This window comes from Chrysochloris asiatica, unplaced genomic scaffold (assembly GCF_000296735.1).
Source record: "Chrysochloris asiatica unplaced genomic scaffold, ChrAsi1.0 scaffold00245, whole genome shotgun sequence".
Taxonomy (NCBI): Eukaryota; Metazoa; Chordata; class Mammalia; order Afrosoricida; family Chrysochloridae; genus Chrysochloris; species Chrysochloris asiatica.
Window position 1 is genome coordinate 3979711 of NW_006408763.1, and position 27347 is coordinate 4007057.

The following is a 27347-nucleotide window of genomic DNA, read 5'->3' on the forward strand; positions in this document are numbered from 1 at the left end:
AACTGCTGACCTTGCGGTTCGCAGCCTGAATTGTAACCACTACGCTTCATATACACATATTTTGAAAGGTTTGCATTTTTAAATAGCTGAATTTCAACATTTTTATAAGATTACTGTTCTTGTGGGAAATGCGGAGAATTTATTATTGTTATTGTTTCTGAATTCTAAAAGTCACTGTTAGATTAGATGCAATTCTTCTGCAGTGTAAAAGCATATTGGATTTCACGGTGAGTGTGGCGCAAGATGACTGAAATTAAGCAAAATTCATAGAATTTGCATGGAAGAAATAGTCTCTGTATTTTCCCTTTATGTAATTTTATTAACTTCAATAGCAAATTTTCACTCCAAGTGTACTGTTACTTAATAAAGCTCTAAGACGGAATGCAGCTAATGTGTAGTGTGTGTAATATACTATGTATGCTTGTCTATGATGAAGGTAATTTTTTTTTTTAACTCTGTTTTCAACTTATAGAACGTATCCTGCACTAGAAACATTAACAGAACCTCACCAGCTCACAGCTACTTTAAGTTGTGTCATTGGCGTAGCTCGCAGTTTGGTATCAGGGGGCAGATGGTTTCCTGAAGGTCCAACACATATGCTACCTCTGTTGATGAGAGCATTGCCTGGGGTGGATCCAAATGACTTTAGCAAATGCATGGTGAGCATATATATGGTTCTCTTATAGTTAAGTTATAATTGACATCTTTGTTTTATAAACTTTTTATTGTGAATTGAGTAAAGTTTTACAGAGTGCATCAGCAGTTTTACATTCAACAAACAATATACTTTGCTTCATTGCAATGATTGCAGCCCCCTCCATGTAATAACAGTTAACAGATTTACCTCTGTTCACTTCAACTCTTGGCATTCCTCCCTGTGTCTCCTGCTACCTTCTTCTTTCCTATACTAATATCCCTCTTGTTATATATTGCCTGCTCTGCCACTCATGTTAACATGTATCTACCCTCTAGCATGTGAAAAGTTTTCCCTACCTCCCTTTCTCATAGCCATCATTGATTGTTTCTTTTACTAAGAAAACCTTTCCTTAACTTTTAAAAACAATGGTCTCGTACAGTATTTACCCTTCTGTGATTGACTAATTTCGCTCAGCATCATGTCCTCCAGGTTCAACCATTTTGTGAGGTGTTTCACAGAGTATTCTTTAGTGTTACATAGTATTCCTTTGTGTGTATGAGCTAAGGGTTGTTTAATCAGTCTTCTATTGATGAGCATTTAAGCTATCTCCATCTTTTTAAATCCTGTTTCCGTATTCATTCTACTCTGTCTCTCGAATGTTGCATTTAATCCATTTACTTTGAATGTAATTATCAATACGAATGAATTGGTTGCTGCCATTTCGCTGTGTTTGTGTTTGTGGTATTGCTGGTTTCTTTGTTCCAAATAATTTTCTGTGCTTAGTTCATTTTTTTGGTAGGTTTTCTTTTTACTTTCTTCATTTATGTTGTATTAATGTTTATTAAATCTTTCTACTTTCCTTCTTTTATAGTTTAAACATGCAGGTTTATTAACTTTTTATCTGGATTGAATTCTGGATGGTTTTCATAGATGGTAATCTCAGGTTGTTGTCTTCTGTTGTTGACCAACCTAACCCTTTAGACTTTTTTGTAAAGTTGGTCTGGTCATTACAAATTCCTTTAGTTTCTGTTTATCAGGAAATGTCTTAATTTCACTGTTGTGTTTGAGGGACAGCTTTGCTAGACATTTTTTAGACAGTTTTTCCTAAACTTCACTCAGGATTCTCTCCTTGTCTTTGAACTTGGAAAGTTTGATTATGCTGTGTCTTAGTGGTTTTCTTTTGAGGTCTATCCTGTTTGGGGGTTTTTCACCTTTTTTTATGTTAACTTCTCGTCTTTCATGATGTTTTGGAAGTTTTCTTCCAACAACTCTTTGGCAGTTTTCTCTGCTTTTGTCTCTTTCATGTCTGGAATTCCAGTTACCTCTAAGTTGTCCTCTTCATATTGTTCTACATAACTCTTAGTCTTTCTTTATAGTTTTTCATTCTTTTTTTTTTTTTTTTTATTGTTCTGCTAGCATAGTAGTATTGAGAGATTTATCTTCAAGCTCACTAATTTGAGCTTTCATTGCTTTCGATGTATACCTTTGCTTTTTCAATGTATTGTCCGTGTCTGAAATCTTAATTTCTAATTTCAGGTTTGTATTGTTTTCAAAATTTGCATTCATGTTGTCTGTTTGTTCTTGTAGTAGTTTCCTGAATTTTTCTAAAGTTTTTTTTTTTTTCTTTTCTGTTTTTTACTAACTTCCCTTGATATTTCTGTCAATCCTTATAATGTACCTATCAGATGAATTCTATTTCATTTAATTTCATTACCCCTTCTTCTTCAGAATCTTGGTCATTTATTCGAGCCATTCTCTCTTGTTTCTTTGAGCTAAAATGAGCCATTCTCTCTTGTTTCTTTGAGCTAAAATCGTAAGTGCTGTTTGGGGCTTGGTGGGGTTGTTGTATTTATTTTTAACTGATTGTTTAGGTTTGTGTTCTTAGGCTCTTCACCAATTGTCTCCTCTTGGTGTCATTACAGAATGGAAGCGTGTACAGCGTTCTCATTCACCATTTGTGCACCTCAGTTTAGGGTGGGTTTCAGTGGTAGTTGATCAGATAGTATGGGAGCTGGTATTAGCTCTTGCACCGTGGGCGTAGCTGCAGAGAAGGTATGATTGTGGTTGGGCTGTATACATAGGCATAGGTACCGGCTTCTGTCAGATGGAAAAGAGAAAACACACACACACACACATACACAAGAAAACATAACAGAATAATCATACAAGGAACCAACAAAGAAAAGTGAAAGTATTAATGAAATAAAAACAGACAAAAAGAGAATATAGTAACAAAGAACAGAGAAATGGAACTATAAAAGAGAAAAATAAGAGAATATAAAAGGAAGAAATTAAAACGAGGGAGAGAAAAGATGAAAAGAGAAAGTAGAGAATAATAAAGATCACAAGGGAGATAAAAAGAACAGGGAAAATGAGAAGCAGAGCTAGAAAAGATAAAGTTCAAGGAGCTAGAAAGAGAAGAAGGACGAGGAAAAAGAATAAGCAAACAAAAACAATGAAAGGAGTAAACCAAACCCCGAAACAAAAATTTTAAAACTGTAGCTGTTGGACCCAGAGAGAAGAAAACTCTGCGGACTCCTACAAGCCAAGGAGCTCAGGGAAGTGTGTGTGGGAGGGATGTGACTGCGGACTTCCTGGCCCTAGATGGAGTTCCTATCTGCTTAGGTGTGTTATCTCATTTCAGGGCCCTCAATCTGGAAGTAATTTATGGAGGTCCTTGAGCTGGAGATGGTTTCAGTGGCAGAGCTAGGGGCAGGTTGACTAGTTAAATGCTGTTCTGGTGACTATGTGGCTTCTGTAGTTACACAGCCAATCCCGCCTGAATGAAGGTACTAAAGTGGCACAGCCTCCCCACCTCACACTGGTGTGGTTCTGAACTCCAGGAGAGTGGGGTCTACACTGGGCATGGATGAGGTTGAGCTGGCTATACCTCAGGTCACCAGGAGAGTGTTGGGGGAAAGAAGGAATTGCACATTTCCTATTGTCTCTGCAAATCTGCTCTGCTAGGCTTCCTTCTGTTGCCAGAACTGCTCACATGATGTTTTTCGCTTAATTTTTTAATAAGTCGCATGATGTTTTTCGCTTAATTTTTTAATAAGTGTGTGCCTAACAGCTGGCCTGGTGTGGCTCTGTGTGTTAATGTGCTAGACTGCAAAGTCAGTTTGAACTGCACAGTTGGTGGTTCAAGCTCACCAGTTGCTCCTTGGAAACCCTCTACAGGGTTGCTATGGGTCGGAACCAACTCCACGGCACTTAACAACAAGAGTTCAGAATTTCAGAATTTCCATCTGTGTCTGTTTCTGAGTTCTGGTGTGGCGCTGAGGGTTAATGCACTAGACTACAGAGTCAATTTGAACCACAAGGTCGGTGGTTCTAGCTCACCAGCTGCTTCTATTTTGAGAACCTTGTACAGGGTTGCTAATGACTGGAACTGACTTGACAGCACTTAACAACAACAACTGTTTCATTTGGCCTCTTGTATCGTTGTTTTGGAGGGTTACAGGGTCCCTGTAGTGAGTCTGCTGAGTCTGCCATCTGGCCAAAAGTCTATCTCAATGGACTTCTTTTAAAGTTTCTCAAATACCATGTTGTTGCTATTGTTAAGGGCCATTGAGTCTATGCCTACTTGTAGCGACCCTATATAGGGTTTCCAAGGAGTAGCTGGTGAGCTTGAACCACCGACCTTGTGGTTAAAACGACTTTGCAGTCTGATGCATTAGCTCACAGTGCCACACTAGGACTCCTCAAATACCATAGCTTATATAAAAACATGTATCTATAGGTGCATACATTTAGATCTGTCGACAGGTGACATATGTAGCATCTTTCTTAAGAAATTTTCCCTGACCTGTAACCATTTAAGGATCATTTGATATATTAAAGTTCATTGCATATTAACTATTTTCCTAGGAGGAGTGTTAAAAAATCATAGCATATGATCACTTGAGTCTCCCTTTGCTGCACTAGTGGTGTGCAGAGTGTGAGGAGAAGTTAGAGAGTTTGAAATGGCTAGCGCCTACTTTAGATACACATCTTCTCTTGACATACAGTTTAGCTTATCATCTTCTTTCCTTGCCTCTAGTTTCTGCTTTAGTATTTTTTAAATTTTCTCTTAATAAATGTTACATTTTCAGGTGGGAAGCAAAATAACTGCTCACTGTCAATAAATTGGGGAACATTGTGATTAGAACCCTAAATAAGAAAGGCTTTATTAGAAGAAGAAAAAAAGGCAAATACCTATAAAAAATTTAAGCTAATAACTTAATACATTAATTATCAGGCTATTAGCTAGAGTAAATTCAGTAGAACTTACTAAAGCAGCAGCCGATTGAGTTTGAGAAACCTTAACATGTCCAATTCTAAGTTTTCCAGGATGGTTGCTACAGGAATTCTTTCAAAATAATTTATTGAGTATGTTGTTGTGGCATACAGTATGTGTTTTTGAAGTAGAATTATATAATGTGTACAATTCTGTGCTTTTTCCCACAGATCACATTCCAGTTTATAGCAACATTTTCCACTCTAGTGCCTTTAGTAGATTGTTCATCTGTACTGCAAGAAAGAAATGACCTCACAGAAGTAAGCATACTTAATAAAGTGGTTAACTAACTTTTTATGCCTATTTTGTATACATGGTAATGTTTGGTAATTTAAAACTTTGGATATTAGCTAAATAAATAAGTAAAATTACTATTTTGTGACTTGTTGTTGTTGTTGTTAAGTGCCGTCGAGTCGGTTCCGACCCATAGCGACCCTGTACAGGGTTTCCGAGGGTGTAAATCTTTACGGGAGTAGAAAGCCTCATCTTTCTCCCGCGGAGCAGCTGGTAGTTTCGAACCGCTGAACTTAAGGTTCGCAGCCCGATTCGTAACCACTACGCTACCAGAGCTCCTTAGAATGTTGTAATCAACAGGCCAGCCTTGGTGAAATAGTGTACAAAGCACCTCTCATAAGAAGTGAGGTTATAAACAGGACAGTTTTGTAAATAATTGACAGTTGAGGTATATTGCAAATTTCTGTTATTACCTTAATGGTCAAGCAAAAGTGATAGTATTTTGTTTTTCCATATGCTTGTGTTAAGAATAAATCAGCTCTGGAATTGGCATCTGATACAGAGAAAGTATTCATTATTTATTGTCTGAACATTTTTTAGAACTATTTTCTCTATATAGGTAGTATGTTACAAAACTTATGTCATTTGGATCTTCAGGTACATATACAAATAATTTGAAAATACTTTAGTTGATAAAAAAGATGACAACTTGACTTCTCATTTTAAAAATAGAAACCCTGTAAAACTGAATTAATGTAATTGATTATCTGATTATGGTGGTGTTCCTCACAGTGCCCAACAATAATAATTTGATGGTAAATTTATTGTGCAGACCATAGTTGATTTTGTTAGTTCAGATTTTTTTTTTTTTTTTTTTAAAAAGAATAATTTGAAATTATTCTCCACATTGGAACGTTACAGGTGGAACGAGAACTTTGTTCAGCCACAGCTGAGTTTGAGGATTTTGTCTTACAGTTTATGGACAGGTGAGCATGCAGCCTATACCCTATCCTTCAGCTGATTAAAAAACGTGCCTGTTCTGGCCAGCAACCTGTTTCCCTGGGAGCCATATTTAATTTAAATAGCTGTCGCTGAGTATTCATGACAGTAGAGACTTATCTAATCACCATTAAAAATGTTAAATCTTCTCTCAGTTGCTAAACATTATGCTTTGGTTATTTAGATGCTTTGGACTTATAGAAAGTAGCACATTGGAGCAAACAAGAGAAGAGACAGAAACTGAGAAAATGACTCACTTGGAGAGTTTGGTTGAATTAGGTCTGTCTTCTACGTTTAGTACAATCCTCACACAGTGTTCCAAAGAAATATTTATGGTAAGAGAGCATTGCTGCAATAAATTAAAATTTTGTAGTTTTATTTGATATTTTAAAGATGAATTTCAAGTTTAAAGTTTGTGTATTGTGCCAGTTTATCTTTGTGGCGCTGTGGGATAAAGCACTGGATCGCAAGGTCAATTTGAACCATAAGGTCCACAGTTCCAACTCATCATCCGCTCCCTGGAAACTCTGTTACAGGGTCACTGTGAGTTGGAACCAACTCAACGGCACTTAAAAACAACAGCAATGTATGCTAAGATTTGAAAAGGACGTATTTAAAAGATTTACAGTTAAATATATTATTTGGGGGAGACATTTTGGAAATTGCTTATGCTGTCACCCGTTGGATTAGAAATATTTGTTATCTTAGTCATCCTGTAGACATGTAATCCATATTTGTAGATACTTGTTATATACAGTTGGTTTTTAAAACTATACTTTAATTCCATTTTTGTTTCTTTTTGTTTCATCAGAGATTATGTCTGTTTAGCATGTTTACCTTAGTTAAATGCTAAAGTCTTTTCTTAAAGAGTTAATATTGTTGTTGTTAAGTGCCACTGATTCAGTTCTGACTCATAGCAACCCTATATAGAGTTTCCGAGGAGCAGCTGGTGAGCTTGAACTGCCAGCCTTACCTTTCAAAGCGAGCTTACAGTCCAGATCAAGATTACACTAATATAAAGAAATGAACCTACATGTTTTGATGTAGTCCTGGTGTGGCACTGTGGAATAAAGCACTAGATCACTGGTCAATTTGAAATGCAAGTTCGGTAGTTCAAACTCAATCAGCTACTCCTTGGAAACCCTATACAGGGTCGCTATGAGTCATAATGACTCAACAGTACTTAACAACAACTATGTTTTAGTTAACAGAAATCTTTTGGAAAGAGTTGTCTATTATTTTTAGCATTGTTGACCCAGGTCTACAAATCATACCTCCCATTCAGCAATTAAGTTAAACTCTGTGACATGATAGAGTTTAAGTTTACAATTAAATGGAATGTTTCAATTTTCTGGGTAGGTGTGGCACAGTGGTAAAGCATAGTGTGGTTCAAACTGACCAGTTGACCCAAGGAAAAAAGATGTGGCAGTTTGTTTAAATAAAGGTTACAACCTTGGGAACCATATGGGACCATTATACTCTGTCCTATAGGGTCACAAAGAGTCAGAATCGACAGTGAGATGCATTTTATACTATAGTTTATGATTATCAGGATGACAGACTGTAAACATTAGGCATTCCTCCCAGATCTTCTTGGTAGATTGAATTAGCCACAAAGATGCTAAGTTAATTATATTTGCTTCCATCAACACTAGTTTCATGTAGGATTGTTCTGTAGCAAATAAAATATTGTACCTCAAATGTTTTGTTCAAGTTAGGATCTTGTGTAGATTTTTAAGAACTTAAATCTAATATTAAGCAAATTCTTATCATTGGTGGTAGTGTGCCGTGGAATTGGTTCTGACTCATAGTGACCCTATACAGAATTTCTGAGGCTATAAATCGTTTTGGGATCAGAAAACCTCATCTTTCACCCATGGAGTGGCTACCAGGGCTCCTTCTTATAAAATTACATAGTTAAGAAGAGCTTTTGGTTGTTTTGGGCATAGTCTTGGGTATATTTGCCCTTTTGTTTTTCTTTCACCAGATGTTTAATTTTCTAAAGAATGCTGATTAGATATGTTCCTTTCTTGCATATCTTAACAGGTGGTCCTTCAGAAGGCTTTCAATTTTTCTATTTCACATATATTTGAGACAAGAGTAGCAGGTCGCATGGTGGCAAATATGTGCCGTGCTGCTGTAAAGGTGAGCTTATGTTTTGGGACTGATAAATTAATAAAACAACAGTCAAAATTTTATATGGTTAATGATTTCAGAAGTACTTGTTATTCATAAAGCACAAAGTTACTTCAGTAGTTTGTTATAGGACTAAGATGCCATTGAAAATAGAGCTAATAGTAGTTTGTTATAATGACTTAGATGCCGTTGAAAATAGTGCATATTTTGTTACTCCTAAGTATTTGTGCCTTTAAAAAAAGTACTTCTCTATACAAATATGTTTTCAGTGCCGTCCAGAGGAATCCTTGAAGCTCTTTGTTCCCCACTGCTGCAGTGTTATAACTCAACTTACAATGAGTAAGACATTATTTTGCCTTTAGAGTTTTACAAATCTTGCGGGGAATGGGGTCCTTTAAACTATGTAAGAATTCAGTTTTGCAATTAGGGTAAATCATTCAACTTTACCAACAGATGTTTCATCCAGATTGGCTGGTAGCTTAGAAATTTTACCTGTAGTTAATATTTTTATAGCCACAAGAACCATGTTGAAGCTGCCTTAGAAAAGTATCAGTTAGTTTTGATGTGTAGAGTAGAAAAAGTCCCGATTGGGATGTGTGTGTGTGTGTGTGTATGTGTGTGTGTATGTTTATATTTTGAGTTTTTGCTACTTCTAGAGTGAGTTTAGCTTCATGAGAAGTCTCCTGAGAGGAAACTCTATAGAGAACTCTAAAGTCATTTACCATTGAGTTGGTTCTAACTCATGATGACCCCGTGTATGTCAGAGTAGAATTTTGCTCCATAGGATATTCATTGACTTGTTTTTCAATGTATTTGGTTACATGCATAATTTTTCCTGATACTATTTTGCCATTTTCAGATGATGATGTGTTGAATGAAGAAGAACTAGATAAGGAGTTACTATGGAATCTTCAGCTTTTGTCTGAGGTATTAAAAATCTTTGGAAGAAAAAACTTATTTGAAAATACTGACTGACTTTAAGAATTAATCTTTTTCTTTTTTTGGCAAGTTGACTTTATAATATATGAAGAGCCATAAAAAGTTTTGGTGATTTCTTGATGTGATGCAGAAAGTCAGAACATCTCTTTATCTTAATATCAAATGAGTATGGTTACTACATGTTCAACCATATGCTTGACTGAGTTTTTACTGATAGAGATCTAATATGGATAGCTCATTTTAAAACTTTATCAGATTTCAGAATTCATTTTTGTTGTTTACCTTCTAAGTTAGGGAATCAAATATCCATTTCCTTTATAGTTGGGTTTAGGAACCAGAGCACAGAAAAATTCACTTAAGTTTTGTCTCTATTAGAATATATGGGCTCTTTTGAATAGGAATCAGTGACTATGGCACAGGAAAGCCTACATTCAGAAAATGTGTTTTAATTTTAAAAAAGAATAAGTTCTCAGAATATAGTTAAAATGACAATCCTAAAATGAATTTAAGTCATTTCAAGAAACATTTTTTTAAGTTCCTTTAGTGACAGAACATTGAAGTTTACATGTAATAATTCTTGATCATTTAACTACAATATCTTCAACTATTTTCTTCTTCTTTTAGATTACTCGTGTGGATGGGAAGAAACTGCTTCCTTATAGAGAACAGCTTATAAAGATTCTCCAAAGAACCCTACATTTGACCTGTAAGCAGGGTTACACTCTGTCTTGTAACCTTTTGCATCATCTTCTTCGTTCTACCACACTCATCTACCCGACAGAATACTGCAGTGTGCCAGGGGGGTTTGACAGGTCTCCTTCTGAATACTTTCCTATCAAGGCAAGTATTTTCAATCTAAGATCCTAGGATATGTTGGGTTCTTTTTCTAAGAGATTTGAAGTATAGGTTATGTTTTGTTTTTGTTTTTAAATCTATCTTGTTTATAAAAATGTCAGTTTTTGATTTTTCAAGTAACTTATTAGAAGGATTATTTCAGTGTACTAAATTGAAAAGGTGTACCATAAGTGCTATTGTATTTTGCACAAAACTTAAACTCTGGTTTTCTGTTTACATGTGAAATGACTTGATATTCCATATCTAAGCTCCATACTTACATCTACCAAGGGTTTCAAGTTACTGGACAAATTACATTATCTTTCAATTCCATTTTTCTACTAACTGCTGAAGCCCGCTCATTATTCACAGATTGTGTTTGTGAATTTACCTGCTCGCCAAAATTTATGCTTTTAAGCCTAAAATCAATACTATGCTTTCACAGTTGTTTTGGACATGCAGAGTGGTGAATAATGTGAGTCACCTCGCAGGCCAAGTTTCCAGCTGAGCTGGAAGAAAGCAGTGCTCTGCAATCTTGCTTTACCTCTCATACTATCAACAATTGTCCTTTACATGGTCTGTTTAGTAACACTTTTGTGCAATTTTGTAGTTTTTGTTGGTGCTTTTCCTGTTTAAAACGGCCCCCGTGTGTACTTTTGAAGCGCTGTATAATGTCCCTAAAAGCAAGGATGTTGTGATGTAGCATCAATAGAAAATACCTATTTCAGATATGCTTTGTTTAGGGATGTTTTGTAGTGCTTTTGGCTGTGAGTTCAGGATTAATGAATCACCACTTATCCAGAAAGGAAGGAGAAAATCACCCATCTGTATATGAGGCTGCTCCAGGATATGCTAGAGTACCATCTATAGTTTGTGATTGTTGTTGTTAAATGCTGTTGAGTCAGTTCTAACTCATAGTGACCCTATGTAGGGTCAAGGAGCAGCTCGTGGGTTGAATGGCAACCTTTTGGTTCACAGTCCAGTGCTGATCCTACATCGCCACATCAGGAGTCCTTACAGTGGTATGTGATTAAGCAGCAGAAAACATGAAAAAGCAGCAGAATCTGTGGACTCATGAGACTGACTAATTTTAAAAAAGTATAGCTGATAGTATTATTATGAAGCTGAAAACCAAAGAAATTTACAGCCACGTTAACCCAGAGTCAAGAAAACATTAAACTATTCTTGGTTAGTTTTTATATTATAAAGAAAAGCAGCATGTAATTAAATTAGTTGTTATATATTATTATGTAAATTATACAATATATATATTGTATATATACAGAAATACATATAAAAAACAAGGTTATGTATTGATCAGTTAAGAAAAATATTGCAGCCAGAGTCTTCTAAGAACTTAACCCTGCACTTTCCCTAGGGGCAGTGGTTCAGTATTCAGTTTTCAGTGTATACAGTAACTTTTAAAGAGCATGATTACTGTAAATCTGTTGCTAAACTAAATGTTGTTGTTATGTGCTGTGGAGTTGGTTCCAATTCATAGCGACCCTGTACAGGGTTTCCAAGGCTGTAAATCTTTACGGGAGCAGAAAGCCTCATCTTTCTCCCATGGAACAGCTGGTAGTTTCAAACTACTAACTGTGAGATTAGCAGCCTGATTTGTAACCACTACGCTACCAGAGCTCCTTGGTGAACTAAATAGCCTCATATAAATTTACTATTATTTTCACAGTGACTCTTTCAAGGGAGAGTTTTCAGGAGTGATACTGGATATTTATTACTTTGCTAGCTTAAATTTAGATTAATTATACATTTCCTTTTAAACTTTTAAAATTGTTTGTATATATGATTTTCAAAGTTCTCAACTTTCTGAATAACTGGCTTTCTTTTCTAGGACTGGGGTAAACCAGGGGACCTTTGGAATCTGGGAATACAGTGGCATGTTCCTTCTTCAGAAGAAGTAGCTTTTGCCTTCTATCTGTTGGACTCCTTTCTTCAACCTGAACTCATGAAACTTGAGCATTGTGGTAATGGAGAACTAGAAATGTCTAGGTTAGTATTCTTTTATAATCAATGTTACTCAGTTACAGACTAAAATAATACTTTACCTAAGTTTATGTCATATCTGATACTTTGATTTCTAATATATGTTTTAAATGTCTGCCATAACTGTACTTAGAAAACTAGCTAATGTATGGTGTAACAGGGACTTTGTCATAGTATTTAAACACTTGAAATGGAGAAGCTGAGTGATTTTCTAGTTTGTGTTAGTACTTTGTACTAAAACCTATGGTTTCACTTATGCTCTTTTGGGAAATGTGACTGTATACCAGTACCCTCTGAAAGAAAAATGCCTGGGTTGGTTTTTTTTTTCTCTTTTTCAATGCCTTAAGTAATTACTTTTTAATAATTCATACTATTGCTGTTTACGTTACTTTGAGAAAATACCACTCTAAGAATTTTCCCCCCTTCTCTCGTAAGGATTCAGTAAAAAAATTATTGGAGGATGAGGCTTTCTACTCCCGTAAAGATTTACACCCTCGGAAACCCTGTACATGGTCGCTATGGGTCGGAACCGACTCGACAGCACTTAACAACAACAACATTAGACTTTCATAGTTGGAATTTTTGAAAGTTCCTAAAATAATCACAAGAAAAACTCCTAACAGTTTTACTATGGGGTCCTAGTGTAGCTATATAGAATAAGTACTGGATTGCTCACCAAAGGTTGATGACTCATTAGAAACCCTAAACAGGATTGCTGTGAGTCAGAACCAACTCTATGGTACTTTCAATAATAGGTTTAATAAGGAGGCCTGGAGTGGTGCTGTAGGATAAACAGTGAACTGCTAACTGCAAGGTTGGCAATTCAAACCCTACACAGGATTGCTATGAGTCAGAACTGACTTGAAGGTACTTAACAGAAACCATTTTAATAAGAAAATTCAGTAGGAATGGGCTTGAACGAAGAAGTCTAACCAGTCATTGTTGACTGTGTAAGTACTTGGCACTGCTTTTTTGGGTAGTAAATTTTTACTAGGTCTTTTATCAAAATTAGAAAAGGCTGAGAGACCATTTTATTATTAGTAGTGATGATCTTTGGTAAAGTGTGTTAAAAAATTGTTTTTAATTCCCATTTGTCTCATAAAGGACAATGAATCAGAGCCTGTTTGAATCGAAGCAGGTCTATTATTACCAGTTTAGGAGTCCTGGTGGTGCAGTGGTTAAGTTCTTGGTTGGGAGTGAGAACCCACTAGCCATTCCTTGGGAGAGAGATGTGACAGTCTTCTTCCATAAAGATGTCAGCCTTGGAAGCCGTGTGGAAACTTCTCTGTCCTGTAGGGTCACTATGAGTCAGAGTCATCCTAATGGCTGTGGATTATGTTTTGGGTTTTCATTATTACTACTAATAATATTTTCATTGCCCTATGCTATCTCAATAGCACTTAACAACAACAGTAGAATTAAGTAGATGAACTGAAGGCATTTGCCGCTTCTTTGCCTTACTTTGTTTACCCTCATTCGATACAAGTTTTTGTACTTCACCCTAGATTCTAGGAGAGTTGTTAATTAATGATTAGCAATCTTCTAAAATATGAAAATACATTTGATCCTTTCTAGAGATGATGTTCTGCAGAGTCTGACTATAGTGCACAACTGTTTAATTGGCTCAGGAAATCTCCTACCTCCATTGAAAGGAGAGCCGGTTACACACTTGTAAGTAAAAATAACTACTTTACAGATTTTGCTTTTTTGCCATTTGCCATATATGTTAAGTCTTAGTCAATTATTGGCATATATGTTAAGTCTTAGTCACTTAATGAGTCACTGGTTTTGTTGCTGGATTTGGGTGTTTTGTTTTTTTTTTAGTATCACTTTAACCTTTTTATTGGTCATTATTAAGCCAAAAATATCTGAGGCACAATTTAGGTATAACTTATTAAAGGCTTTATTCACTTTTTCTTGTGGTCCCAGGATAGAATAACTTAAATGTTAATCAGTTTCAAAATGTCAGCTTAGAAACATTAAATTGCTATGTTAAGGTAAATACTCTTTTTTAAAAACAAAATATGCTATTTTTGTCTATAATCGGTGTCAATTAAGGATTTTATATTAGGAAAAAAAGCTGAGATTTTTAAAAAAAATAAAATTTGTTCAGTGTTGATTTTGAACTCTTTAGAATTACTGAATAGCTAGGATTTTAAATGCTTTTTAGAGTTTATTTTGAATGAATATCTTGTTTAACCCATCTTTAGTTCTACCATTTATGCTGAAAAGTCGAGTTTTAAGTATAGATAGATGTTAGTTTCAATATGCCATCTTAGATCATTTTCTTTCAACATCTCATTGCCAGCCAAGTTTGTGAAAATCGCTTAAAAATGTGTAAGTACCCTCTCTCCTGGCCCCACTGAAAAAAACACAAAGGGGAAATTATTTGTTGGTTTTGCAACTAAGACCTTAAAAAGCTTCAAGGAGTTGTTTGGAAATATAGCTTGCTTGTCTTTCCCATATGTTTATCATCGTTATACTTTTCTGGAATTTGTTAGTTCATTCTAAAAATTGTTTGTAGGCATTGATTGCTTATTAAATTTAAGAGTGGGAAATTAGGGTCTTTACAGGTAAGGATGTCTGTTTAAAGTTTGCCTAGGAATTTCCTAAGGTTATACAGTATGATGTAAGAACAGTTCAGCCCAAATCCTTTGGTATTACGAGAGATTGATTGATTGATTTTAAAATAAGAAACCTACAGAAATTGTTTGGGTTTCTTTATGATTTTAACAGTGTATAGTAGTAAAGTAAGAGCTTGTCCCTTTTATGTTGCAAACCTATTTCATACATAATAGATTAATATATCAGTAAATTAAGTTCTGTTGAAGGTGTTGACAATGAGAATCGTGGTCTCATTAAATCCAAAAATTTAAGAACACAAGGCTGTGTCTCCCGTGAATATAAATTAGAATCTTCTAAAATATCAAATGCTTGTTGTAGTCCACTGCTGAAGGGTCAGTAAAGAAGATGTAAGAGTTTCTCTAGTATTTTTTACTAACATGCAGTCACATTTTACCACAAGCACTATAATAATGAAGTGAAGCAAAGCAAAGATTTCATCATTTGCATAGAAATGTGCATTATGGGAAAGAGTTCCATATATTTGATTACATCAAGTCAATTATATTTTTATAGTAGAGAAAGAATATCATGAGATTTTATGAATGGTAATATTGTTAGTCTGTTTTGTTATTCATTATAAGCTGTAAAATTATCCTTTGTAAACTTTTACCAGAAATGTTGAAAAAAGAAGATAGGATGAGATTGAAAAGTTTTGTTGTTTGAAATTTTGTTTTAGAGTGCAATTTAACAAAACATAAATGACATATAATACATGATTAAATGTGTAGAGTATATAATGGCACTGTAGGATAAGCACTGGACTGCTATCTATATGGTCAGCAGTTAAAACCCACCAGCCACTCCACAAGAGCAAGATTGAGGCTTTCTGCTCCCATAACGATTTGGGACCTTGGAAACCCTAGGCTGGGACGCTATGAGTTGGAACCAACTCAGTGAAATGGCAGTGGGTTTATATAATGTTTATATATTTGGACACATTTTTAAATATTAATATGTATGTTTGATAAAATATTAAAATGACACAAACATGAAAACTTAACTATCTAATATGTGCACAATAATAATTGGCATGAAGTGTACATATGAATAAAAATTTATAAAGTTTCCCTGTTAACAAAATACTTCTCTTAAAACCCAATGTTTATGTGGTGTCACCTTCATCTGAAATATTTTAGTTTGGAAAAGTGTGACTTCTACATTCACTGTTTATAGCATTTCAATTTTGGGGGAAGACTATAAATTAATTCTAACTAAAGTATCAAAATCAAAGCTTTTTTTTTTTTTAACATTTCTAAAATGTCTATTCTAATGTAAATAAAAATGGTTAAAATCTTCTAAATCTAAATTGATTTGAAGAAACTAGTAAAATAATTTCAAATGATTGCTTCCTTGTTCTTTGTACTTCAACATATGAGCGTACCCATTTGTTTCTAGGTGTATGATAATCTTTAGCTTAGTTCACAGAGATTTTTGGGGGGGTCAATTTGAAGCTAGTACAGGAAAAGACAACTCTTTTCTTAGCTTGTTAGTTACTCTGTAGGAAATAAGGCATTATTTCCCAGTGATTGAAAACCCTATAGAGTACAGTTCTGCTAGGACACACATCAATTGCCTTGAATCAGAATTGACTCATTGGCTGGGCTTTTTTTTGTACTTGGTGAGAGAGAGAGAGAAAAGGAAATACATCATTATGATGAAAATGCTTTAGTCTAATGATTAAGATGCCTGAAGAAATCTCTCTTGTTATTAACAATTCATCTGTTAATACTGGTATTATGGTATATTAGACATTTTCTGAAAGAACTAGACCAGTTTTTGTAAGCACAAGCCAATCTTTTTAAAATTAAAATTCATATAAATTTTAACTAGGTAAAAGATTTTAATGGGTATAATTACTTATTAACTTTGGTTAATAGCATGTAATTGTAGTTTCTGTCTCCTAGAAATTTTCTGTGATGAGAAATTAGAACTGTAGTTTATTTCTGAGTTTTCTTGTAAAAAAATACAACTTCATTTCTTATAGAATATATTAGGTCTTACAATTTCATGTGTTTAGATAGATGACTCCTAAATGTGGAAACCAATTTTCTGTGCTGTGTAATTAGAGACTGACAAAAAGTAGAGAGCTCAGATGAGTTACAAAAAATTACAAAAAAGTAACCCTTTTACTTAAGGATATCCACATTGTAGTTTTTGGTCTTAAGTGTCTATAGGGCTATAATGGATATCATATATTCTACTTCCTCTAAATTTTTCATGTTTCAAAGGATATATAAAATAAAGGTCCTGAGCATTATTAAGGGTAATTGTTTTTTTTAGTTCAGTGAAAAGTAAAGCAATTAACATTTCAGCAGGTACCATAGATTGCTGAGTTAATTAGAGTCATGTTAAAATGCACTTGCTATTTTGCTGTATTAATGTGCTTGTTAATTGTGTAAGAGAAGAATTGGTGATACAGTGTATTCTTATATCTGCCTTTATAGATATGAAAATTGTAAAATGTCTTTTTAGGGTCACACAGGAATTTTGTACACTTGCCTTAAATCACTGTTAATTTCACCTTTTGCAGTCCATTTAATCTTTTAGGTTTAACAGCTATGATGCTGTAGGGTAAGCACCGGACCACAAGGTTGGTTTGCACCACAAGATCGGTGTTTCAGTCCCACCAGCCTTTCCTTGGAAGTCCTGTACAGGGTTGCTGTGAGTCAGAACTGACTTGACGGCACTTAGCAACAATAACCAAAGGATGCTAAAAACTAACATCTAAAAAACAGGGTTACTCAAGGTAGAGGAGTCATCATTTTTCATCTCCAATATTTCTTCTTTACTTTGTGTGCCCTTTCCTCTGATCTATTAAAATCAGTCTTAGTTAAATCATTATTAGGATCTCAGTTTATATAAACTTTTCACTCAAAAGAATTTATACTTAAGATCTAAATGAAAGACCATTTCATTGGTATGTGAAAGGTTGTATTGCTATGCGATGAGGGGCAGGGCTAGCTAACCTTTCTTGGCACCTCCAGGAAACTTCCCAGCTCTGCTGGGGGAGCTGCACACAGAAAAGGAAACAGTTACTACTCCATGGTGAGTAACCCTGTTTTCTCCTTATTTCACCCCAATTGTTTTCATTGATATTTAAAAGCTTGTGTGTCAGACATAGAAATAGTTTCTATGCTCAGAGTCATTTGTAAATCTAGCAGTAATAGTTCTCTTTACTTAGCAACTCTTTCACATGGTAGAGTCAGAGCTAGCTTTTCATTTGTGTCTACAGCTTTTATATTGATGCTTAGGACTGAATTGAATAACAACACAATTGTCTCTTGTGAAAGACTTACAACATTGAAAGTGGAAGATTTAAAAAAAAAAACAACCCACTGGTGACTTGGATTTACAACTTTCTTGTGTATTTTTTATCAAGGGAGGGCTCATTGGGAATGGTAGAATATCTTTTTACTATACATGCACAGATATATATTTATTGTTTGCAGCTCTTTCATGACAGTTCATCTACCTTCATTTTTAATTTGTATTATATATTTTGTTTTTATCTTATTAGTCATAATTCTCTTTGCCACCATCCTTTCCTACAGGTGATTAAAATGTCTCTGATCCATTCAGATATATAAAAGATTGTCATCTAATGGTACAAATAACCTAGTCATGAAAACCTCAACTGCACTTTATTTTTTTTAATGGCACAGTAGATGCCCTGATGGTGCAAAGATTAAACACTCCTCTACTAGCCAAAGGTTTGACAATTCAAACGCAATCAGTGTCACCTGGCCAACAGGCATAGTATTCTTCTGAAAGATCACAGCCTTGAAACCCTAGGGAGCATTTCTGCTCTGTACACTTGGAGTTGCCGTAAGTTGGAATGTACGGGACAGCTCCCAACAGGAATGCTAGATTGGCCTGATACATTGTAGGAGCTGAGTCTAATTGCATTATGCATGTTGTAGTTAAGTACCATTGAGTCGGTTCTGACCCATAACAACCCTTTATAGAGTTTCTGAGGAGCAGCTGGTGAGCTTGAACCACTGACCTTGCAGTTCAAACCAACTTTGCAGCCCACAGCATTAACCCACCACACCAGGACTTCCACATTATTGTACAGATGATATTGTTTATAATGTGTTGTCTTGGAGTCATTTTTCAGAACTTATGTTAGTTCCTGAGGTCAGATGATATTATTTGTAGAATGGGCTAGTGAGTGAGTAGGGTGAAATTCACAGGGTCAGAGTCCGGTGTTTTTAAATTATAGATAGGGCTACTATAGCTTTTAACTGGAGTACAGATCTGTAAGTATTTGATAGCATCTTTAGTCTATTCAACCAAGTTTGTGTACGTAACTAGTAACTGCAAGTTCTCTTTTAAATATCATCGATGGTGCAACTTGGGCACACCTAGACCTGTAGTATAAAGAGACACAATCAGAAAGTCTTACTTGAGTAACTGGAGAAGTGTTTTGGGAAATTGTTCTTCTAAATAGAAGAAAAGAAATATTTTCTGTATTTTTTTAATTTATACTGAGAAAGATCTAGTTTAAAACATTCAGTAGTTTCATTTGTGGTAAATTAGAAGAGATCAAAGTAAAGTGGATTCAGTACGCATAAAAGGAATTTGTGGATATGAAGGAATATAACTGGAACATATATCTTAACAGATACCTATTCATATACTTTGTTGTTGTTAAGTGCCGTGGAGCCAGTTCCAACTCACAGCAGCCCTGTGTAGGGTTTCCTGGGAGTGGCTGGTAAGCCTGAACTGCCGACTTTGATGTTTAAACCAACCTTACTTGAAGTCTAGCATATTAAGCCACAGTGCCACACCAGGACTCCTTTATACTTTTCCATATACTTTATAGAAAGTGTACTTTTTAATTCAGTATTAAAATATTTTAAAGTCCTATACTGGTTAGGGAAGTCCGGGTGTGCTGCTGTTGAATAAGCACTAACTGCAAGGTGGGTAATTCATACCCACCAGTCGTTCCTTGGAAACCCTATACAGGGTTGCTGTGAGTTGGAACCAACTTGATGGCACTTAACAACAACAACAGTAGGTGTTACTGTGAGTTAAGCACTAGGCTGTTAACTAAAAGCCACCACAGGAGAAAGATGAGATCGTTTACCTCCACAAAAACTGACTGCCTTGGAGATCCAGTGTGCAGTTTTACTTTGTCTTACAGGTCCTGGTTTGGTGCTATAGCATAAGCACTTGACTGCAAGGCCAGTTTGAACCACAAAGTCAAACCCACACTCCTTGGAAACCTAATACAGCGTTGCTATGAGTCCGAACCAATTCAACGGCACTTAACTATATAGGGTTACTGTGTGTCAGAATCAATTCAACAGTAGTAGGTTTTATGCAAGTTAGTATTGTTTTTAAAAATAATTACAGTAAATTTTTGTTATAGAAAAGCAATTTAGAGTGACACCTGAATTTTAAAAATTAGCTTCAGGAAGTACTGTTTTTCACTTATTTAAGAGAGTAATGTAATAACAGTTTAATCTCCTTTGTGAGCAATGTTATATCGTCTTAGTTATGGACAGGACAGTGTTTCATTCTGTTGTGCATAGGGTTGCTATGAGACAGAATCAACTCGACACTGAACAAGATATAATTGGGCAAGGTACAGTTGTATTCCTTTGTTAAAAAACTGCTTATAAGGATGTGCTCTCACGGGAGAGCTCAAGACAAGTAATTTTTGCATGCTTTACCAGAGAAAGAAGTTAACACTAATGTTTGAGTTTTTCTCTTCAGTAGTGGTGGTTGTGTGCCTTTGAGTCAGTTCAAATTCACAGCAACCTTGTATAGGGTTTCCAAGGCTGTAAATCCTTACCGGAGCAGAAAGCTTCATCTTTCTCCAGTGGAAAGGCTGGTGTATTTGAATTGCTGACTTGGTAGAAATATCATTTGACTCCCCTTGAAGTTGATTATTAAGAAATCTCATCATTTACTAGCTGGATTCTGGATAGAAACATATTTTTCAATCATACAGAGTTCTATTGGGTGCTAAAGTTTGCAGTTTATTGTTGAAGTTACAGCTTTATTATATAATGAAGTCACATTTTAAGAGGAATTGATCATTGAACTTGAAAAACTCTGAAAAAGCAAGTTAGCATTTCATACAGTAGAATCTGTGAAAGCCAGACCCCCTGTGTAAGGCAGAAGTCTGTCAAAGACGAAAAACTCAAAATTTTTAAACTTGAGAAAGTGTTGTTGTATCATAAGCATTAGAATGTAGCAGGAAACAGACTTACATCGTTAGCATTTTAGTAATCATATTACGGCTATTATTTAGATAAATCTCAGTGTGTAGCATTCAAATGTTAAGGTAAAGATTGAAGTACTTGTTTTTATACACAAGATAAATAGGGAGTACTATATTGGTTTAATAGTGTTTTCTTCATTAAATCATTGTGCAGTTCAATTTCTGTTTATTATCAATTAGTCCTGTGTTTGATATGCTCACCCTTGTTTCTTTGGTATTTGTGCCTCTGTTCCTCTTCCTTAAAGGTATCATTACTTTGATTTTTAAAAAGTTTACTGAGTTGAAGCTCACATTTTAAAATAGAATATTGAAGTGTGTTTGTGTATATGTGTGTGTGTATGTACATATGTTATTGTTAAGTGTTGTCGAGTCAGTTCTGACTCATAACGATTGTGTAGGGTTTCTGAGGAGCAGCTGGTAAGTTTGAACTGCTGACCTTGTGGTTTTCAGTCCATTGCTGATCCTATAGCACCACTCCAGGAAGCTCATATTTTAAAATAGAATATTGAAGTGTGTGTGTATATGGAGCCCTGGTCTAGTGCTGTAGGATAAACACTGGACTGCAAGATCAGTTTGAATCACAAGGTCAGTGACTTAAACTCAACAGCTGCCTCTTGGAAGCCCTATACAAAGTCATTATGAGTCAGAACTCACCTGACAACACTTAATAGCAACACCACACATACATATAGAATGTAGTATGATGGTGGTGTTGTTAGGTGCCATAGATCTGGTACTGACTCATAGTGACCTTATTCATGCACAGCAGATTAAAACACTGCCCAGTTCTGTGTCAACCTTACAATTGTTGCTACACTAGCCCATTGTTGCTGCCACTATGCCATCCATATCATTAGAAGTCTTCCTCTTTTTTGCTGATCCTCCACTTTACCAGGTATGTCCTTCTTCACGGACTGTTCCCTCCTGACCATATGTCCAAAGTATGAGAGACAAAGCCTGGCCATCCTGACTTCAAAGAAGCATTCTGAGTGCACTTCTTCCAACACAGATTTGTGTGTTCTTTGGCAGTCCAACATACTTTTAATATTCTCCTCCAACACCATAACTCATATGGCATCAATTCTTCTACACTCTTCTTTATTCATTGTCCAACTATCACATGCTTATCAGGTTATTGAAAATTCCATGGCTTGTATCAGTTTCACCTTAGTCCTCAAATTGACATCTTTCCTCTTGAACACTTTAAAAGAGGTCTTGTGCAGCAGATTTGCCTAATGCAGCACTTCATTTGATTTCTTGACTGCTGCTTTCTTGAGTGTTGTTGGTTAATCCAGGCAAAATGAAGTCTCTGGCAACTTCAATCTTTTAAGTCCTCTTGGCTTACAGCAAGTAAGATTGCATCACCTGCATATTGCAGGTTGTTGTTGTTGTTAAGTACCATGGAGTCGTTTCTGACTCATAGTGACCTTACAAAGGGTTTCCGAGGCTGTAAATCTTTACCGCGGAACTGCTGGTAGTTTCGAACTGCCGACCTTGAGGTTGGCAGCCCGAAGGAGCCATAGCTCCTTATATTGGAGGTTAGCACAGTGGAATCCTGTCATATACAGTGCCAGAAGATGAGCCACTCATGTTGGAAGACACTCAAAATAAGAGGGGGGAAAAGTGCTACCTCAAAGTAGAGTTAACAGTGATGACATGAATGGTGTAAATCTTTCAGAACCTTTATTTATAAGCTGATGGGGCACAACTCAAAATGAGGAGAAACAGTTGTAAAGATCCGTTAATAATCAGAGCATGGAATGTGCAAAGTATGAATCTAGGAAAATTGGAAGTTGTCAATAATGAAATAGAAAGCATAAACATCAATATCCTAAGTGTTAGTGAGCTGAATTGTACTGGTATTAACCATTTTGAATCTGACAATCACATGGTTTACTATGCTGAAAATGCCAAACTGAAGAGGAATGGCGTCGCATGCATTGTCAATAAGAACATTTCAAGATCTATCTTTTAAGTATAATGCTGTTTGTGATAGGATAATATCCATACACCTACAAGGAAGATCAGCTAATGTAACTATTACTCAAATATATGCTTATATATATATGGAGTCCTCTTGTGGCACTGTAGGATAAGCACTGGACTGCTAACCAGGTCAGCAGTTCAAACTCAACAGCTACTCCTTGGAAACCGTATGTAGGGTCACTGTGAGTCAGAACCTACTCCATGGCACTTAGCAACGTGTGTGTGTGTATATATATATATATATATAAAATAACTGTTATTCCATTAACTATATATATAGTTAATGGAATAACATAGTTAAGAACTCACAAATGTAGAGAAAATCAAGTAGATATCAAGAAAAAATTTTTAATCTATATGGACTCTTGATGTGACACTGTAGGATAAGCACTCGACCACAAGGTCAGATTGAACCTCAAGGTTGACGGTTCAAACTCAACAGCCGTTCTCAGTAATAGGGTCACTGTGGGTCGGAACCGACTTGACAGCACTTAACAACAACATTCCAAGGAGTGGTTGGTGAGTGTGAAAGGCAGGCCTTGTAGTTCAAGCCAACCTTGCAGTCCAGTACTTAAAGTACACAGCATCATACCAAGACTCCATATATATATAAATTCTTTGAATTAAGTCTCTCTAAATTTATATGGAATCCTCGTGTGGCCTGGAAAGATAAGCACTGGAGTGTTAACACAAAGTTGGTGGTTCAAGCCCACCAGGACTCCTTGGAAACCTTATGCAGGGTTGCAATGAGTCAGAATCAACTTGATAGCACCTAACAAACAACATATGTGTGTGTGTATGTGAGTATGTATATATTTTAAGTTTTTATATGTAGGGATTATTAGGGGTAAGGGATGGGTTAAGGGTATGATTAAAGACTGGCCTAGTTTTAGGTTTATTTTTTATTTTTCCTGTGAAATCTACCTGATTTCCCTTTCATTTGGAAGATCTTAACTATATTATTCTCTCTTTTTCTTTGTGTTTTATTGTTATTTTTGCAAATTAGTATATCTAGTTCTGTATTTTCAGTCTTCTAGCTTTGTTTTACTTTGAATACTTTAATATCTGGGTTGAGTTCTGGATGATATTGTCATGTATTATATGTTAGTCTCAGGTTGTAAGACTGGTCTGGTTTATATGGAAATGTCCTCATTTCATTGTCATGTTAGATGGACGGTTTTGCTGAGTATATAATTCTTGGGTGAAATTTGTTTTCTTGCAGTGTTTTATATATAACATTGACAATGTTTAGTCTTCCTATCCATGAACAGGGTATTTTTTGGTTATTTGTAGTAATGTTTTATAGTTTTATTTATATAGGTCTTTGTTCTCTCTGGTTGGATTTATTCCCAAGTTTTTCATCTTTTGGACTCTGGTGTAGCACTGTAGGATCAGCACTGGATTGCATATCACCAAGTCAGCAGTTCAAACTCACCAGCTGCTCCTCAGAAACCCTATAAATGGTCGCCTTGAGTCAGAGTTGAGTCAATAGCAACACTTAACAACACTAATTTTATCTTTTGGGTAGCTATTGTAAATGGTGTTGGTTTCCTAATTTCCTTTTCTGAGCTCTGTTTATTTTGTGTAAAGCAATATAAGTGATTTTTGTATGCTGATCCTATACCTTGCCACTTTGCCAAATCTATCAATTAATTCTGATAATTTTCTTGCAGAGTATTTAGAATTTTCTAAGTTTAGGATTGTATCTTATTTGCTAATTCAGATGTCTTTAATTTTTCTTTCTTGCCTTATAGCTCTGCTACTCCTTCTAGCTCAGTACTGCATAGGAATGATGTTAAAAGGCGTCCTTAACTGGTTTCTGTTCGCAAAGCAGATGGCTTCAGATTCTCGCTATTGGGAGCAATGCTGGCTGTTGATTTTGTATATATTCCTTAATTATGTTTAGGAATTTCCCTTCTATTCCAATTTTGTTGCATGTTTTTAATCAGGAATGAGTACTAGATTTTGTCAAATGCCTTTTTTGTGTTAATTGATGTGTTCATGTAATTTTTTCCCTTGGTTTTATTTATGTAGTGGATTACATTGATTTTCTAATGTTGAACCTTCCCAACTTACTTGGCATGAATCCCATTGGTCATGATGTATTATTTTTTGATATATTATTCAATTCTGTTTGCTAGGATTTTGTTGAGAACTTATGCATTTATATTCATAAGGGATTGTTGTTGTTGCTAGGAGCCACTGAGTTGGTACCAAGTTATAGTACAACAGAACAAAACACTGCCTGGTTGGTCCTGCACCAGCCTCACATTCATTGCTAAAAAGCTTGCGCCCATTGCTGCAGCCACTGTGCTAATTCATCTAGTTGAGGGGTTTCCTCTCTTGGGGCTTGGCCATTCTGGCTTCCAGGGAGAATTGTGGTTGTACTTCTTCCAACATTGATTCGTTTGTTCTTTTGGCAGTCCTTGGCACTTTAAGGGGTTATTGGTCTTTCTTTTTCTTTTCTTAGTGATGTCTTTACCTGGTTTTCTTTATGATTTTATTGGTTTCTTCATATTCTGGAATTCCAATCACATGTAAATTATTCCTCTTGATAGTGTCTCACCTAAATCTTACATTTTCTTTAAGTTTTTAAATTATTTTTTCTGGTTGTTCCCCCTTGAAGATGAGTATTAAATACTTTTCTTCAAGCTCATTGGTTTGGTCTTCAGTTGATTTCAATTCTGCTGCTTTGTCTTTCAAGGTATTACTTATTTCTGAAGTTTTTGTATTTTCTGGGTTTCTAATTTATGTTTTTGTATGGTTTCTAATTTTTTCATTTATTTTGTCAGTTCTTATATTATTCTTCTGAATTATCCTGTGCGTCCATCGATCTTTCTCTCAATTATTTGAAGGCACCAAAATAGCATTCTTTATATATTTTGATCACTTGTTTGAGGCACTCTGTTTTTGTGTCTTTGTGTAAGCCAAAAATGTTTTTTTCTCCAAGACATTGTGGCATTTTTATATAATTGATGAGTGTATGTTGGTGTGTTCTCAATCAGTCCTGAAGTATATTTTAGAGCTCAGATATGTAGGTTTGTATTCTTAAAAAAAAATCTGTTCTGACATAATTAAAAAGTAACTTTAACTCTCTAATGAGCTTAACTGGCTGGGTCAGGTTTTGGCAACATAATTTTTTGTGGAAGATCTATAATTTAAAAATTTGTACTTTTGTGTGTGACGATTCATAAAGAATAGTATTATACTAAGGTGTTAGGAGAGATGTTTTAAGAGGGTCATGATTATCTTAAGAAACTTTTCTGTTTTTTATACTTCAGTAAAACTTGATTGGATTTTCGGTGTCTGTTACAAGTATGTTATTATAAAGCCTACTTTTCTTTATAAATATATAAATATCATCAAACTGAAGTTTCTGCATTTTTAAATATTTAATATCAATGTTATATTCTTTTGAGAGGTGACTTTTTCCCTAGAGGCATTAAATTAATGTTTTCTTTTATGATGAATAATACTGTTTTATTGACAACAGATAAGATTAATCTTCAGAAGGCTAGAGTAAAGAATTGACCTATTGAAGATGGGAACTCTGTTAAAGAACATCATCTTTGTTTTAATTTAAACATTTTGACCATGACATTTTCCCCTTAGTCCTTTTGATTAGTTGTTATTAATAAATACAAGCACTTTTGTTTTCATACAGGGTACCAACTATGGTGTCCTTGAAAGAGACAAAGCTGTATACTGGACTTGAATATGGTATGTGAATCCCATTCTAAATTAATCCGTGTGGCATACTTTTAAGGGTTGTTAAAATTGGACTTTTTAAATTATGATTTTCCCAGTGCTGGAGGATAAGATAGGCTGAACTGTAATATAGGGAGTTCAAACCCACCACGTGCTCCTTGGGAACCTTATACAGGGTCGCTATGAGTTGAAACCAACAAGACAGCACTTAACAACAATAATCTCTTTGATGTATGAAAGGACTATGAACACAATTGTCATGTTTACCTTATCTGAAGAAACTGGAAAATTAAATAAAGAAGTCAGTAAAAGATAGAAATTGTGTCAGTAAATATTTATTTGACTGTGTTCTACCTGCATATGCAGACTTTCATATATCAAAATGAGCGTTTATTTTTAGAATTCCATTATGATTGATATGTTATTGTTAATGTGTATGGCGCTGTTATGACCATTCTGTATTCTAACTATTTTAATATATATTGAGCTATATCAATATTATTTTATATTAATCTTCATGTAACACATTTTATGGTGTTAATGTAATAACTTGAATCTAGCTTTAATAGACATTTAGCACATGCCTTACTGACAAATTACTTGAGGTATATCACGTATAAACTGCTATGGTGTAATTTTGATGTCATTGATTTGGGTCATACGTAACTAGTTAAGGAATCCAACACATTTACGGACTTATAGTACTCTGACTCATGGCAACCTATATGTGTAAA

At 35.2% G+C, this 27347-nt stretch overlaps 1 protein-coding gene across 1 annotated transcript in view; it reads left to right on the forward strand.

Moving 5' to 3' along the window:
* Window positions 1–27347, forward strand: part of PSME4 (proteasome (prosome, macropain) activator subunit 4) — a 122577-nt gene that overhangs the window by 50395 nt on the left and 44835 nt on the right. The window contains exons 11-21 of the mRNA XM_006873538.1: window positions 473–659; window positions 5087–5176; window positions 6072–6136; window positions 6334–6484; window positions 8196–8294; window positions 8555–8624; window positions 9145–9212; window positions 9849–10064; window positions 11911–12068; window positions 13638–13733; window positions 26570–26625. Coding sequence (XP_006873600.1) covers window positions 473–659; window positions 5087–5176; window positions 6072–6136; window positions 6334–6484; window positions 8196–8294; window positions 8555–8624; window positions 9145–9212; window positions 9849–10064; window positions 11911–12068; window positions 13638–13733; window positions 26570–26625 — 1256 coding nt within the window. The remainder of the gene's footprint in view (window positions 1–472; window positions 660–5086; window positions 5177–6071; window positions 6137–6333; window positions 6485–8195; window positions 8295–8554; window positions 8625–9144; window positions 9213–9848; window positions 10065–11910; window positions 12069–13637; window positions 13734–26569; window positions 26626–27347) is intronic.